The sequence below is a fragment of the Sceloporus undulatus genome, chromosome 2 (genome assembly GCF_019175285.1).
Source record: "Sceloporus undulatus isolate JIND9_A2432 ecotype Alabama chromosome 2, SceUnd_v1.1, whole genome shotgun sequence".
Lineage (NCBI taxonomy): Eukaryota > Metazoa > Chordata > Lepidosauria > Squamata > Phrynosomatidae > Sceloporus > Sceloporus undulatus.
This window is the reverse complement of record NC_056523.1, coordinates 320594840-320609059: the sequence shown is the minus strand read 5'-3', so window position 1 is coordinate 320609059 and position 14220 is coordinate 320594840. Positions and strand designations below refer to the sequence as shown.

Here is a 14220-nt window from a genome sequence, read left to right as displayed (position 1 = left end):
GCATATATTTTGTAGTAACTTTAATCTAAAATCTAAGTACTGATTTTTTCCAGTTTCGTGTCCAGCTTCTCACATTCATTGGCCTAATTGGCCAAAGTCAAGATTCAGCAACAGTGAGTTACGTTGTGCTCGTTGTACAGTGAGCATTTTGAGTAATGATTTTTCCATATTTGTTTTCTCCTTTAAAAAAAATAGAATGGCAACAAAGACAGTTCCTTGGACATGCTGGGCACAGATATTTGGGCAGCCAATACTCTTGAGTCCTTCAGGTAAGTTTGTAATTTATGAAGGCACTATCCTTTCTGTTCAGAAGTCTACTAAAAATTGTTACTTGATTCCTGTCCTTTTAATCATGTCATTCAGAATTCTTCTACTGTTAATGATTGTGTTGGGAAGGAACAAATAATTCCAAATGCCGATCAGTTTGTACCTTTGATGTTGGTCAAGGATTAGATGGTTAAAAAAGGAAAAATAGTAAAGAGAGTAAAACAGCAGATATAATGAAAGCACCAATGCCCAAAGGAGTAGAAATTCCTCTGTTACATATGTTCCTCTGCCAGATATGTTCAGAGATTTAATTGATAAAGAGTGGGAATAGCACTGCATGCAGAGAGACTTACAGGTTGTAGTCAGAAGTTTTACAGGTGTAGGAAAAAAGATACAGAATATTCACAAATCCCACACATCAATGGCCTCATTTCTGCACTGGTTTCATATGCTTTAGTTCCAAGAGATGGTGATATGACCCTTAGGGATGTTGTTGAGTGCAGAATTGAGACAGTGCAAAAAACCAAAACAAAAGAAAAAAAGCAATGAATCTTGAACTTTGTCAATAAGATCCTTAGTGGTTTCATCCGTATTTGCCAAGACGGCAGTTTTATATTATTAGAGGAGCAAGACATCAGTATAAATTACTTTGTAAGTAAGGCTATAGAGAGGATTTAAAAGGCTCTCTGGTTTGTGGCAAATGTGGGCCATGAATCGGCAGCATTTGCAGCTGGGAACATCATGACAATTACTGTAGTAAGAAGGGCACTCTGCCTTCGACAGTGGGAAGTGGGCCTAAAGTTCAGGACAAATTAAGCTTATATGCCTTTCACTGGGAAATGACTTTTTGGGGGGAAAGCTTTGCAAAAATAATTGTAAAGAACAGAGATGGAAAGAAAGTGATGCCTCCAGTGAAAAAAAAAGAGACCAGACAGAAAGCAATTTAGAAATTTTATTCCTTTCAATGAGGAAGAAATTTTGGAAAGACAAATGAGTTTAGATTCGGAAGATCTCAATGGGGCAGAACAAATTATAATCAGAAAGAAAAGGATCCCTACACAACAAAAAAGGAACAGGTCAACTAAATAGGAGAGGCCTCCGTCAATATTGACAAAATATTCTGGTAGGAGGAAGACTTCTGTGTTTTGGGGAACTGTGATCGGATGTAATAACTGACTGTTGGTAAGTCAAGGGTAATGCATTCTATTAAAAAAAAACCCACCAAAGTGCAGATATCTTTCATCACCAGTACCGAAAAAGCGGCCCAAACAGCAGATAGTTCAGAAAGAGAGAAACCATCTGCTGCAAGCTGGCACTATAGAGTGTATTATTCCTAAAGTTTCAAGGGAGTGCATTCCATCCTATTCACTGTACCCAAGAGCAATAGTTCATACAGACCAGTTTTGGATCTCAGATACCTGAATGGATTTGTGAAACACCGGAGGTTCAAAATGGAGACATTAGAAGCCATCAGGGACAATTTGGATCCCAACAATTGATTGGCTTCAATAGATCTGAATAGCTAATTATTACTGTAAAAGTAGAGCTGTGATATCACTTACACGAATCATCTCGAAACCTTTTGACAGGATATACAAAGATGGCTGATTAAAATGACCAACAGATCTGTCCAACATAGTGGACTATTCTAAAACAAATATATAAGTACTATAAAACCTTCAGGCAGCAGGTTAAAGAAAATTATGTTATTGGTACAAATAAATTTTTCACCAAAAAAAATTGTAGAAAAAGCACAATAAACTACTGTTCTTGCGCAGGGAGCAAGAGAGAAGACTTTTGAAAAGCCAAATAAGCGTATATCGATATCCCTATATGGGATGTAAGTATCCCTATTTAGGGCATTCAGGGTTGGGATGATGAGAAACATCTGAGAGGGCAGCCATCTTGGAAAAGGATGATGGAGGTGGAACATAGAGTGCAACAGACAACTATGGAGGTTGGAGGGGAGCATTCCTTCCACCATGATCTCCAACAGCCCACACTCTCACTCTTGAATAAGCAAGGGGGGAATAACCAAACTGCTATATTTTGTGGCAATGTTTGTGTTTTGTGAATATTGTCAAGTATTCAGCCATTTATAAAAAAAACCCTGGAAGTACATAATGTCTTGAGGGGGCTCTTGCAGGGCTTGAGCAAATAGCCTCAGAGTCCTCATGTGGTCCTCAGTCCACACTTTCCCCATCACTAATCTAAACCGACAGAGCCAAAAGTGCCATATTGCCTGCTGGTTACCAGGAGGAACTGAGTTTCCTTCTGGATTTAGAGAGGGGGTCTCTGAGCTCATATACTTCTGGTGTGACTGCTAAATTCTGACCCATGGGGTTTGTTGATGCATCCAACCCCCAGATTTCCTTATTAGCTACTTCACTCAGTATATTTAATTAAGTCCAGGAGTTCTGTTTCTCATTTACTCTCCATTTTCCTTTCCTTTCTAGTGGTGCCACCTGGGACTTGCAACCTGAAAAACTTGACTTCACACAGTTCCACAGAAAGCTCCGCAACACTCCCAAGCATCCACTCCCACACATAGACAGAGAAGGGTAAGTAACTTGTTTTCACACTGGGTCTGGGCTTAAATTTCAACTTTAAAAGCTTTACATTTTTTGAATTCAAGAAAGGAAGCCTTGAATGGATAGCTGTTTAGAGGATTTTACTAATATTACCAAAAATAAATGGAAACCCTTGATAAATGTTGCAATGCATTAAGAGTCTCTAACAGCAGTGTTCCTATTCTTCCCTTGTTTTTTCTTTTAATTTTATTTTTAGCATTTCCCCCTGTCTACACATAGACCTTGGAAAGTGCTTAACATAGATCCTATGAGGATTTTTTTTAAAAAAAATCCTTTTAATTAGCCAGTCAGTACAATTTGCATACCAATACAGTATCCCTTATATTCATAAACCACTACAGATTCAGTCTCTCATATCTAAAATACTTGGAATCAGAAAAAATTGGGATTTTCCATTTTTTCAGATATTAGAATGTCTGCATATACATGATGATATATCTTGGAGACGCATGTCTAAGCACAAAAGTCATTTATGTTTCATTACACCTTATAGACATGAAGATATATATATAAAATAGTGTTTTAAATATTTTAGTCCATGAAGCAAAGTTTGTGTTCACTGAACCATCAGAAAGCAAAGGTGTCACTATCTCAGCGACCCATGAAAAAAGTTTCTGTTTTTGGAGTGTTTTGGATGTTGGAATTCTGTACTTTACTCAATCTGTACTTTAATTTTGAATGACTACATGGCTGTACAGATCAGCCCGGAAGGGGCAGGTCTGTGCTGCCCCTGGAAGCGCAGGAGTGGGGCCACGGTAGCCACACATGCAGCACTGTGGCCCCAATCCGGCGTTTTTCTGGGTCAAAAAGAAGCAGCAAAATGCTGCTTTTCTTTGGCCCAGAAAAGGGGTGCCCTTGAGGCTTCATGCCCACCAGCACCCCAACCCTAAAGAAGAGAAAAGGGCGACCCCTTTCTCCTCTGCATCATTGGTGTGGGCAATGCACATGCAGAAAGGAGCTGCAAAACACAGCTCCTTTCCAAGCCGCTGGTAAGGTGCCATAAGCGCCCTCCAGTGGCATGGTGATGTGTCCTGTGCAACGCGCCGTTTGGATGCGTCGCACAGGACACATCAAGGCGGCACTCACACATACTAGGGTTAGGGAGCATGCGGTTACTGTGCACTCCCTAACCCTAGTATCGGCAATGGCACGCTGCTTTTTGCCCATATGTACAAGCCCTACATTTGCTTTCAAAGTGACTGATATGCACAAGATCACTCGAATTCAGTAATAGAAGGGATGGTGATGGTATTAATATGTATAGCAATAGTGTGTTTTTCAAAAGCATGTTTGCTTTATTGTGTTCTTAATGACCTTGGGAGTCAAGCTACCATTTTTATAGAGGGAGAAGCTTAGGCTAAACATTAGCAAACTGACTCAGCTGAGCCCATCTGATGGTTTCTTGCCTCAGAATATAGGTTGTCTAATTTGCAGAGTTTGATATATTGCAGTGCAGAATGCCAGGGCATTTCCACTTCCATCTGTTCACTCTATAACATACCCTCTGTGTTCCACCTACTACCCATGTGCACACCCATCAGATTTATGTGCTGAAGTGACCTACATTTCACAACGAGGAAAACAAGGTTTTCCAACTTAAATGAATGATGTGGCTTCTTTGTGTGTTTATGGGTGTTTACAAAGCAGTCGCATCTGAAGATTTCAAAGAGTTCAGAACAATCGTAAAACATTCAATATAAAACTATGTATAAAAATGAATGTGCAATAGCTACATGTTCCATAAGGGCAAGGCTAGGGGATCTTGCCATCTAAGTGTTGTTGGACTACAACTCCTATCATTCCTTACTTTTGGCTGTGGTGGCTAAAGCTAATGGGAGTGGGAGTTCCCACAGCATCAAGAAGGTCACAGGTTGCTTAGGCCTGATTAAAAGTAAAATATGTAATTGGCTGAACTGTACAGGAAAGCCTTGCAAAAACAGATGCGTCTTCACATGGACTTATAAACTGCCAGAACATGTCTAATATTTAGAGGGAACATTAGGCTGCCATGGTAAAAGCTCTGCTCTGCATGACTGTGGAACACATTTATATGCTTTTTCTTGCTTTCCTGCCACCGTCAACAGGCCTCTTTGCTAAGGACACAGGAGAAATCCTTTTCAGTGGCTGCTTCCAGGTCATCTCCTCTCTTTCCACTGGCAAGCAAAAGATGTTTTTACTTAGTTGAATATCATACTACACAGTTATGGTTCTATTGTTCCACATTAACTGCTATGGCTGCCTCCTGTGGAATCCTGGGATTTGCAGTTTAGGGAAGGACATTTAGAATTCTCAGCTGGATAGCTCTTAGGCCTTGCTAAATTACAAACCCCAGAATGCCACAGGAAGCAGACCTAGCAGTTAAAATGGAATAATAGTGCTATAACTGTAGTGTGACCAATACGCCTTTGGCTGTTAACTGGTTTTGACAGAAGGGTCTTTTAATAGGGTGTTGGGCAGGTCACATGCTCTCAGCCTCAGGGGAAGGCAATGCCAAAGCTTCTTTGAATAAATCAGGGCAGGAAAACCCCATGATAGGATCACCATAATTCAAAAATGACTTAAAGACACACCATGCACAAATTTTTAACTTTTTTGTGTGTCACCTGTCACCCTATGGCACCCCCATGCATTTCATAGCCAAAGAATACACAGAGATAGTTTTGACAGTTCCTTCCTTTGTAATAGAGCCTACAGCACCTGCTGTTCATTGGCTATCTCCCATCCAAGTGCTGGCCGGGGCTAGCCTTGCTTTAACTTCCAAGATCAAATGAGATCTGGTGCCTTTAAGGTATTTAGGCAGGTTTTATATATAGTTTAAATGTTTAACTACTGTAGTGTTTTTACCAAGATTGCTTATAATTTCCATCTGTGCAAATGATGGGAAATGGCAACTATTTGGTTGCCAGGGCCTTTTCGGCCATTTTTTAAAATGTTCTTTTTACTTTCTGTTGCAAATTCTGTTGCAAATTTATCCACCCTTCCTGTGAGATATTCAGGGTAGTATGCCTGATTCATTCCTGTTTTGCTTTTACTTTGGGAGCAAGAGAGTGGCCCAACAAGACCCAGTGAGTTTCTTGACTTGAGTAGAGATCTGAATCTGGGTGTTGCTATGTCCTATGTATGACACATAATCCCCAACACTACATTCTCTCTCTCATTGCCTATACATTTCTGAGACTATCTTTGTAGTTGTAAAGCTAGAAAGCTTGCTTAATAAATGAAATATAAATTTGGGGTTTATGATCACACAGAAATTGCAGGCTATTGAACACATTCACAGTATTCCTTCAGACCCTCCAAACTAAATACCTTTAAAAGAACTCTCACGCCCTTGAAGGTTGAGAAAGGAGTTGGGATCTCTCCTTCCCAATACACTGTTAGCTCCTGTGTAAATATCTATATTGTTGTTGTTGTTGTTGTTTCTTACCTGCCCCTTATTAATTGAGGCAGGGAACAAAAACAAATCAATAATGAACAACATCAATTAAAACACATTAATTAAATCACACAATTTTAAAGGACAAATAAGACATATACAATTTAAAATAGGCCACTTTAAAAATTCAGCATCTAAATTCACAATTTAAAAATTATCTGGATAAGCTTACTGGAAGAGACTAGTCTTCAATGCTGTTTTAAATTTGGACAGCTGTGAACATCTTCTGGCAGCTGAAGAAAAGTCATCTAGCTTACAGTTGCCAACCTAGTTCTGGCAGACTGGAGTAAATGTCTACCAGAGGACCTGAGTGTATGGGGTGGATTATATGGGAGAAGGTGATTTTGCAGGTAACCTGGACCCAAACCATTTAGGTAATAACCAACACTTTGTACTTTGCCTGCAAGCTAATTGACAGACAGTGGCATGATTTTAAAATTGGTGAGATATGATCACCTGGGTGTCTTTGTCTTTGCTTCCAAATACCCATGCTGCACATGCCATCTTTCCTATTAGATCTCTTTCTGTTACTGAAATATTGAGGGACAGTGATTTAGGTGGACAGTTTTTTAAAATTCACTATGTCCTGGGTTTCAGAATCATTTCATGTAAAAGGGCAGCAGGTATTAATTCTGCTGGCACATAACATTAAGCCCAGTTTTTGCTGCTGTTTCAGAAGAAATTATATATGTATGTATGTGTGATATATGTCATAGCTGTATTAATCTGGAAAAACATATGAAAAGGGATCTGTAGCACTTTTGAGACTATCTGAGAGAGAAAAGTTGGTAACATGAGCTTTTGTAGACTTGAGCCTCATGCATCAGAGAAAGTAGGCTGAAGTCTTCGAAAACCCATGCTACCAGCTTTTCTCTTTCAGATCGCTTTGTCTACTCCTATATATAGGCTACCAGCTTTTCAATATAATTCTCAAAGTCAGCAGATGGGAAATCCCTCTGTGTAGGAGAATTCCCAGTTTGCCTATTATAAGGGAATTCTCTTTGTATTATTCCACATCCTTACTGCTTGTGGTCTTCATTTAAGTGAGCTGAATGAGTGGAGTGAGATGAGTGGAAGGAAAAAAGACTTAATCTTGTTCTCTATCGATGAGATAAAAAATGAGATCAGAAAAGGTAGTAGATCCAAGTGCAAAAAATGTGAGTATGATTTAGAATTAAAACATTAATGCACCCCTCCCCCCCCCCCAAAAAAAACCACCCTGGTTTAAACAAAGTGTTTAAAAGTGCTAAACCAAGATTTTTTTTTTAATGTTTCCCCATCCTGCAACTAGGCAAAAATGTCAATATATCTGATTTGCTCCATAGAAAGCTACAGTGCATATTGTTTAATTGCAGTTCACCTTTCACAACAATAGAATCCAGATGCTGTTGCTTGTTACTAGAATGCAGGTGCCACTTGGTTAATGCCAAATGACATTAACCACTATTTTTATTAGGCTCTGTTGTTTAAAGAGATTGGAATTAGCTTGTCTGGCCTTCTGTACTGGCTAGAAATAGATATGTGTGCTTCCATGGGCATAGCTCTACGCAAGGCTTAAACTGGCTTAATGGGAATTCTCCCATCCTTTACAGTGAACTTTGAAAATTATAGCTCAAAAGCTCAAGCAGGGATATTGAAGGATTAAGATCTGGAAGTGTCATCCTGACCAGACTAGACATCCCAAGATTCTGGAGCAGAGGCCACTACAGCTAAACTCAGAAAAAGTGAATGCAGATTTGCAGTATAGTTATGCTCAGTGCAAACTTTCCTCAAACCTCTGGCCTCCAAATCAATCTGGAATAATTTTGCTGCTGCTTTTGATGGGTACAGCAACTCTAAAGCCCTCCTCATGAGATAGTGGGCTATGTGAATTGAATGAAATGAACATTGAGAGAATGCATAGACATAGCCATGTTATTCTGGAATATCAGTATGCAAAGGGATCTTGAAGCAACTTTGAGACTAAGTGTGTGAAATATGTTGTAACATAAGCATTTGTACACTTGGTCTACTACCTCAGATGCATCTGAAGACATAGACCAAGTCTACAAATGCTTATGCTACAATGTCTTTCACAGTTAGTCGTGAAAAAGCTACAAGAACCCTCGTTCATGAGAGAGAAATTCTTACTTCACCATACATGTTTTTTGTCACAGTTTCTGAACTGATCACAAATATGACTTTTTCAAATATGGCGAAGTTACTGTCATGATGAGTATCATTGTCTTTTAGTCTCACAAGACATGGCTTGCCAAAACATGGTCTAAAAAAGTCATGTATTCCTGGTCTGTTCATACTAGCAGTGGTTTTCCAAGGCCTCAGACAAAGATCTTTTTCATGTGTAATCAGTTTTCTGTAACCAAGTCCACAATTTCATGTTCACACAAGGTTTTAATTTATTCTTTTGCCTTCTGTTCTTGACTCAGGATTGGAAAAGGAAAATGTGAAGATGGAGATGGAATCAACCTGAATGACATAGGGAAGGTTCTTCCAGCATGGCAGGTAAATATCCCCCCTCCCCAGCACTGTCTGGCCTGTTTGCCATTTAATAATGAGTTTTCAATACTTTACCCTCCGCAAAAAAAAACCTGAAAATCAAATATTTAAAATGTACCCTGACCCTTCTGACAGTCCATTCCAAGCACCAGATAGTGTTCAGACACTGCATTGGAATAATCAGTAAATCAATTTCTAACATTTGAGACCGTTTGAAAAAAGGTGCATCTAATGAATGAGTTGTTTGAACCAATCTGTAACTATTGCATTACATTCGAAAGAAGAATCATGCATCCCCAGAGGTCATTTTGGCAACCTCTGTGCCCCTGTCCAGGCATGTGCAGCTAGTGGCTCCCTTGCCAGTGAGGTGAAAAATCTACTCCAGGTTTTACTTTAACATGGGCGATGGTAGAATATTTGGAGAAAGTCTGATTGAACATGGGCTAGAGCCTGTGGGAAAGCCTACTTTGTGGTGGTGGTGGTGGCAGTAGAGAAATCATTCTTTTTTTCCACTATTGCATCTGCACAGTGTCATCCAGCAAAGCTGTCTTGAGTGGCTGGGGGCTTTTTACATTGTGCCCACAGGAGCATCACTTAGGCCACTCAACAGCCTTATGTGAAGAGTTTATGTAATACGTTGCAGATAAAATCACTTGAATCTTCTCCGACTTGGATGCTGTAATTGATACAGTTCCATTGGATATAATCCTGGATCCTGCTTGTCCCAGGCTAATGGATACGTTTCAGTTTGTACAGCCTGAGGATGTGGTCAAGATCTTTGGACATGTGGAAACCACCACATGTGCACTAGACCCTTGCCTTTCTTGGCTTATAAAAGTGCCAGAAAAGTGGGTAATGGGAGGAGTGAATGCCTCACTGTAGCAAAGCAGAGTAACACCCTGCCTAAAAGAAGCTGTGGTGAGGCTCCTACTGAATTTATTTATTTTTTTTTAAAACCATGGATTAAAAACAACAACAACTGGATAACTACTGGCCAGGCTCCAATATTCCTTTTCTGGGCAAGGTTCTGGAGCCCTTGATAGTCTCCCAGCTCCTGAGGTTCCTGGATGAAATGGATTGTCTACATCTATTTCAATCTGGTTTCAGGCCTGGCTATGAGAACTGAACAAGAGTGTGCCCATTGGTCTTGCTGGACCTTTCAGTGGTTTTTAATACCATTGACCATGGTATCTTCCTGAGTCACCTCTCTGGGATGGGACCTCGATGCACTGTTCTGCCATGGTTCCAGTCCTTCTTTGGGAGTAAATTCAGAAGGTAGTGCTAGGGGCTTCTTTTTAAAACCATGGCTACTGGTCTCTGTGGTCCTTCATGACTCAGTTTTGCCTCCTGTGCTATTTGACATCTGTATGAAACTTCTAATAGAGGGTATCCACAGTTTTGAATTGGGATGTTACAAGTATGCTGATGACACCCAACTCTATCACCATTTCCATCCAATTCCAAGAAAGCTGTCTTTGTACTAAACTAATGTCTCATGTTGGTAATGGATGGGTTGACAAAACAGATGTGCTAGTGGTCAGTCAAAAGGCAGATCAGGGAACAGGGATTCAGCCTGTGTTGGATGGGGTTACATTCCCCTTGAAATCTCAAGTTCACAGCTTGGGTGTGCTCCTGAACTCAAATCTGATCCTTGATGGTTAGGTTTTATTGGTGGCAAGGAATGCATTGTTAAAACTGGTGTGCCAGTAGCTCCCATTCTTTGATACATCGGATCTGGCTGCAGCGACACATGCTTTGACTACATCCAGTTTGGGTTACTGTAACATATTCTATATGGGACTGCCTTTGGAAACTGTTCAGAAAATTCAGTGGTTTGAAAATGCTGCACCCAGGTTGCTGACTGGGGCAAGTTATAGGGATTATATAACCTCCTGGCTGAAACAATTCCATTGGCTACTGATCTGTTTCTGGATGGAATTCAGAGTGCAGGCACCACATGGCTTGGGCCAGACTGTTTGAAAAACAGCACACCTGCTCATGCTCTAAGATCTTCAGGAGAAGTCCCAGTACCATCCCAGGCATGTCTGGTGAGGGCATGAAAGACAGGACCTTCTCAGTGGCTGCTCCCACCTTCTGGAACTCCTTACCCTGGGAGGTCCAGTTGGTCCCTTCCCTGCTGTCTTTCAGACTAAGGGAATGACTTTTTTTTAATTTAAGAAAGCTTTTGATTTTTATTAACAGCAGATAAAGCTTTTTAATGGGGAGGAAGGTTCAGCATTTCTATCATATTATGTTTTAAGCGTCCTTTAATGCTGTCTTTCACTTGCTTTTTTTATACCATTTGTAACTTGTGTCTTTAAATAGAAATTTAATTTGTGTTTTTTTCACTTTGTACAGAGGACCCTTCTTATCTGACTGGTAGGTCTGTTCCGGACCCTGCCAGAGATGAAAAAAACTGGGACCTCAAATCAAAATCAGTGGCAATGCATGTGCACATGGCTGCTCTGCAGCAGTTGCATGCATTCTCAACCATTAGTGGCAATAGGGCTTGCCATCCACCACTGCTTAAATCTACAAGCCTGCAGTTGGGGAGGATGGGCTGTATTAAGAGTTTTAAAAATTGTATTGTGCTTATAAAACGTATGCCCCCCTAGATCTCATGCTAAAAGGCGCATCACAGACCGCCCCTTTGAGGCGGCCTGTAGGCGCTGCTTTCCCCGATGTATCGGGGCCTCAGCTGCCAGACCGGCAGCCTCCGAGGCCCCGATCTGCCGCTTTCCAGCCTGCAGAGAAGTGGCAAAAGGCCACTTCCTCGTAGCCTGGAAAGGGGTGTCCTTGGGGTTTCAAGCCCCAAGGACACCCCGCTGCGCCCAGTGACGCAAACCAGGAAGGAGCTCCGAAACGGAGCTCCTTCCTGCTCCGTGGAAAGGGCGCACTAAGCGCCCTGGGATGGAGCGACGACGTCACGGCCGCGCTGCCCCGTATAGAGGCGGCGCGGTCGTGATGTTGTCATGGCGGCCCCCATGTGGAAGGGGCGCCACCATTTTGTACGGACTCAGTCCGTACTAGGGTTAGGGGTGTCCGGAAGTGACGCCCCTTTTTAACCCTAGTACGGACTGAGTCCGTACTTAAAGGCCCGTCTGTAACGGGCCAAAGAAAGGCAGGATATTCAATAAATTAAAAAAACAAGAAAGCTGTCCAAGGCTCTGGACCTGATCCCCACCCCTAAAGATTCAATACTATTGATACCATGTTAAAGTTTAGACTGAAACACAGAGATTTATCCCTCCTTCCTCTACATGGGAATGTCCAGCTTCCACTGAATCCTGGATGACACTAACACTCCCAATTTTTTTAATGCAAAAAGAACAGTTGCTGGTCTCCTTTGTAATGTCTCTCCTCTAGTGAAAGGTGTGCCTCCCACCTTGTTCTGGGGTAAGGTCTGTCTCCCACTATTGACTGTGTTCCCCCACCCAAACCAAAACTGTCCTACCAGGCACTTTTATGGTCACATCAACAGGCTGGTGTGATCCTTATCCTAAAAGTGAGCCCGAAGTACAACCCTAATAGTCATGCTGGCTGAAGATGATGGGAGTTACAGTCCGAGAGTTCTTCAGGGGGTACAATTCAGGAAGGCTATTTTTGGGTTAAGTTTTTTCCTCCATCAGCTACACAGTCTGTACAGATGTTGTGAGAGCCACTCCCCGAAGTCAATGGACTTCTCAGGGTCCGATGGGTCTTAGTTCCACCACCATCAAACATTCTTAGTTGGTAGTCAGCAACAGTGGATGTCGTTTTCCAGCCTGATGAACGTCCCCCTTGGCCACAAGGGTCAAGAAATGTGAATAGCAGAAAAGGAAGAGAGAGTGAGGAAAGAGCATCTCCTTATAATGTTTTGCAAATAATGTTCACATCATAAAACTCAAAAGACATGTTTACTACAAATTTTAATTGCAGTATTCCTCAGACCGGTGATCTCTGAGCTTCTCGACTACAGCTCTTACCTATCTCAGCCAACGTGTTTGGGAAAGGCTGCTACATTGCTTTTATGCTAAGTGAATTCTCCTAAATTCATTCAGTGGCCAAGATGTGCATCACAGGAATAGCATATAGGTTTTGCAACCAGAACTACACTACAGCTCCTGCTGACTAGGACTCCCAGGACTTGTTTTAATGTAACAACCCCTCCATAGCTACTGAGGGGCTGGCATGGAGTAGGAACCGCATTGGTGAAGCACCTGGCTATGTCCCCATAGCCAGATGAAGACATCACCCACTGTGGTCTGCTAGGGTCTTCTGGGTGATGGGAATACAGCTGATGAATTTCCACCCCCACAACCCCCCACTCTCTATAAACTACTGAATGGCCCGGGAAGGAGGTGTATCACAACAAAATGGTGAACTCTTGGGGAATTTGGACATTGCAGGTGAAGGAAGAGGATACCAATCTCCACAAAGACGAAAAAAGTCTTAAATCATGGACTTGCTTCATCACCACCTACTCCCTGGAAAACCAGGGTCTGGTTTGTCTGAAGGGGACACTCAAGAGCTATTGTGTCCACTATTTTGGCTATTTCCCCATTCCATAGGTCAGCCATAACCTCAGCAGAATTGCTTGCAGAGATGATAGGTAAATCCTCAGGAGCTATCAGGAATCTGTTCAGATACATCAGCTCCCTTAAAGGGGAGTAGCTGGGACAGAATAGGGATTATTGGTATACCACCTGCCAGCAGTCTCTCTTCCTGAGCTAGCCGGGATTGTCTCAGGGTTGGTGTTGGAGGAACTCTCTGCAGTGCTGTTGTCATGGACAGATCCTTACTTGGTCAGGTTTAGACTCACTGGGACTCAGAACCTATACAGGGATGGGGGACCAATTAGGATTTTGATTCTGTGTTCCTGCATGGCAGGAAGTTGGACTGGATGGTCCTTGTGGTCTCTTCCAACTCTATGATTCTAGGATCATCTGGAGGGCCACACATTACTCAGTCTTGCTATATTCAGATCCTGTCTTATATTTCAATTCAATCACGGAATAAAGGTATTTCCAAGATGACTGTTGCCATCTGCTGGCTATGGGTGTAAAGGCACCATCATGTCGCAGTACTGTACTCACTTTGCTGAGATTATTTATTTATTTATTTCATTTTATGCTACCTTTCTCCCAGAAAGGGACTGAAGGTGGCTCACAAGATAAAAACACTTTAAACACATTTTTTTTTTAAAAAGTAAAGATTGGGGGATGGGAGACGACAAGAATAAAAGTTAGGAACTTTCTCTGAGCCATATTCTATTAGTGACTAGTGCTTTTTATATGTACTGAATCTGTGCAGTCTCATTTATATAAGTGGAGTCGATTAAGTGGTGACATGTGCTTCCTTTCATTTCTTGAAAAGAAAATATAGCTACTGAGCATCAAAAGTTTTTCTTAGTAGTGTTGACAGGTTTATAGACACTCTTTTTATGCTGGG

General features: G+C 41.5%; 1 protein-coding gene across 4 annotated transcripts in view; it reads left to right on the top strand.

The window, feature by feature from the left end:
- CTIF (cap binding complex dependent translation initiation factor) overlaps nucleotides 1-14220 on the top strand; it is a 212212-nt gene that overhangs the window by 68400 nt on the left and 129592 nt on the right. For all 4 annotated transcript variants that reach the window (XM_042450144.1, XM_042450143.1, XM_042450142.1 and 1 more), the window contains 3 exons: nucleotides 196-269; nucleotides 2724-2828; nucleotides 8721-8796. In XM_042450144.1, the coding sequence (XP_042306078.1) occupies nucleotides 196-269; nucleotides 2724-2828; nucleotides 8721-8796 (255 nt within the window). The remainder of the gene's footprint in view (nucleotides 1-195; nucleotides 270-2723; nucleotides 2829-8720; nucleotides 8797-14220) is intronic.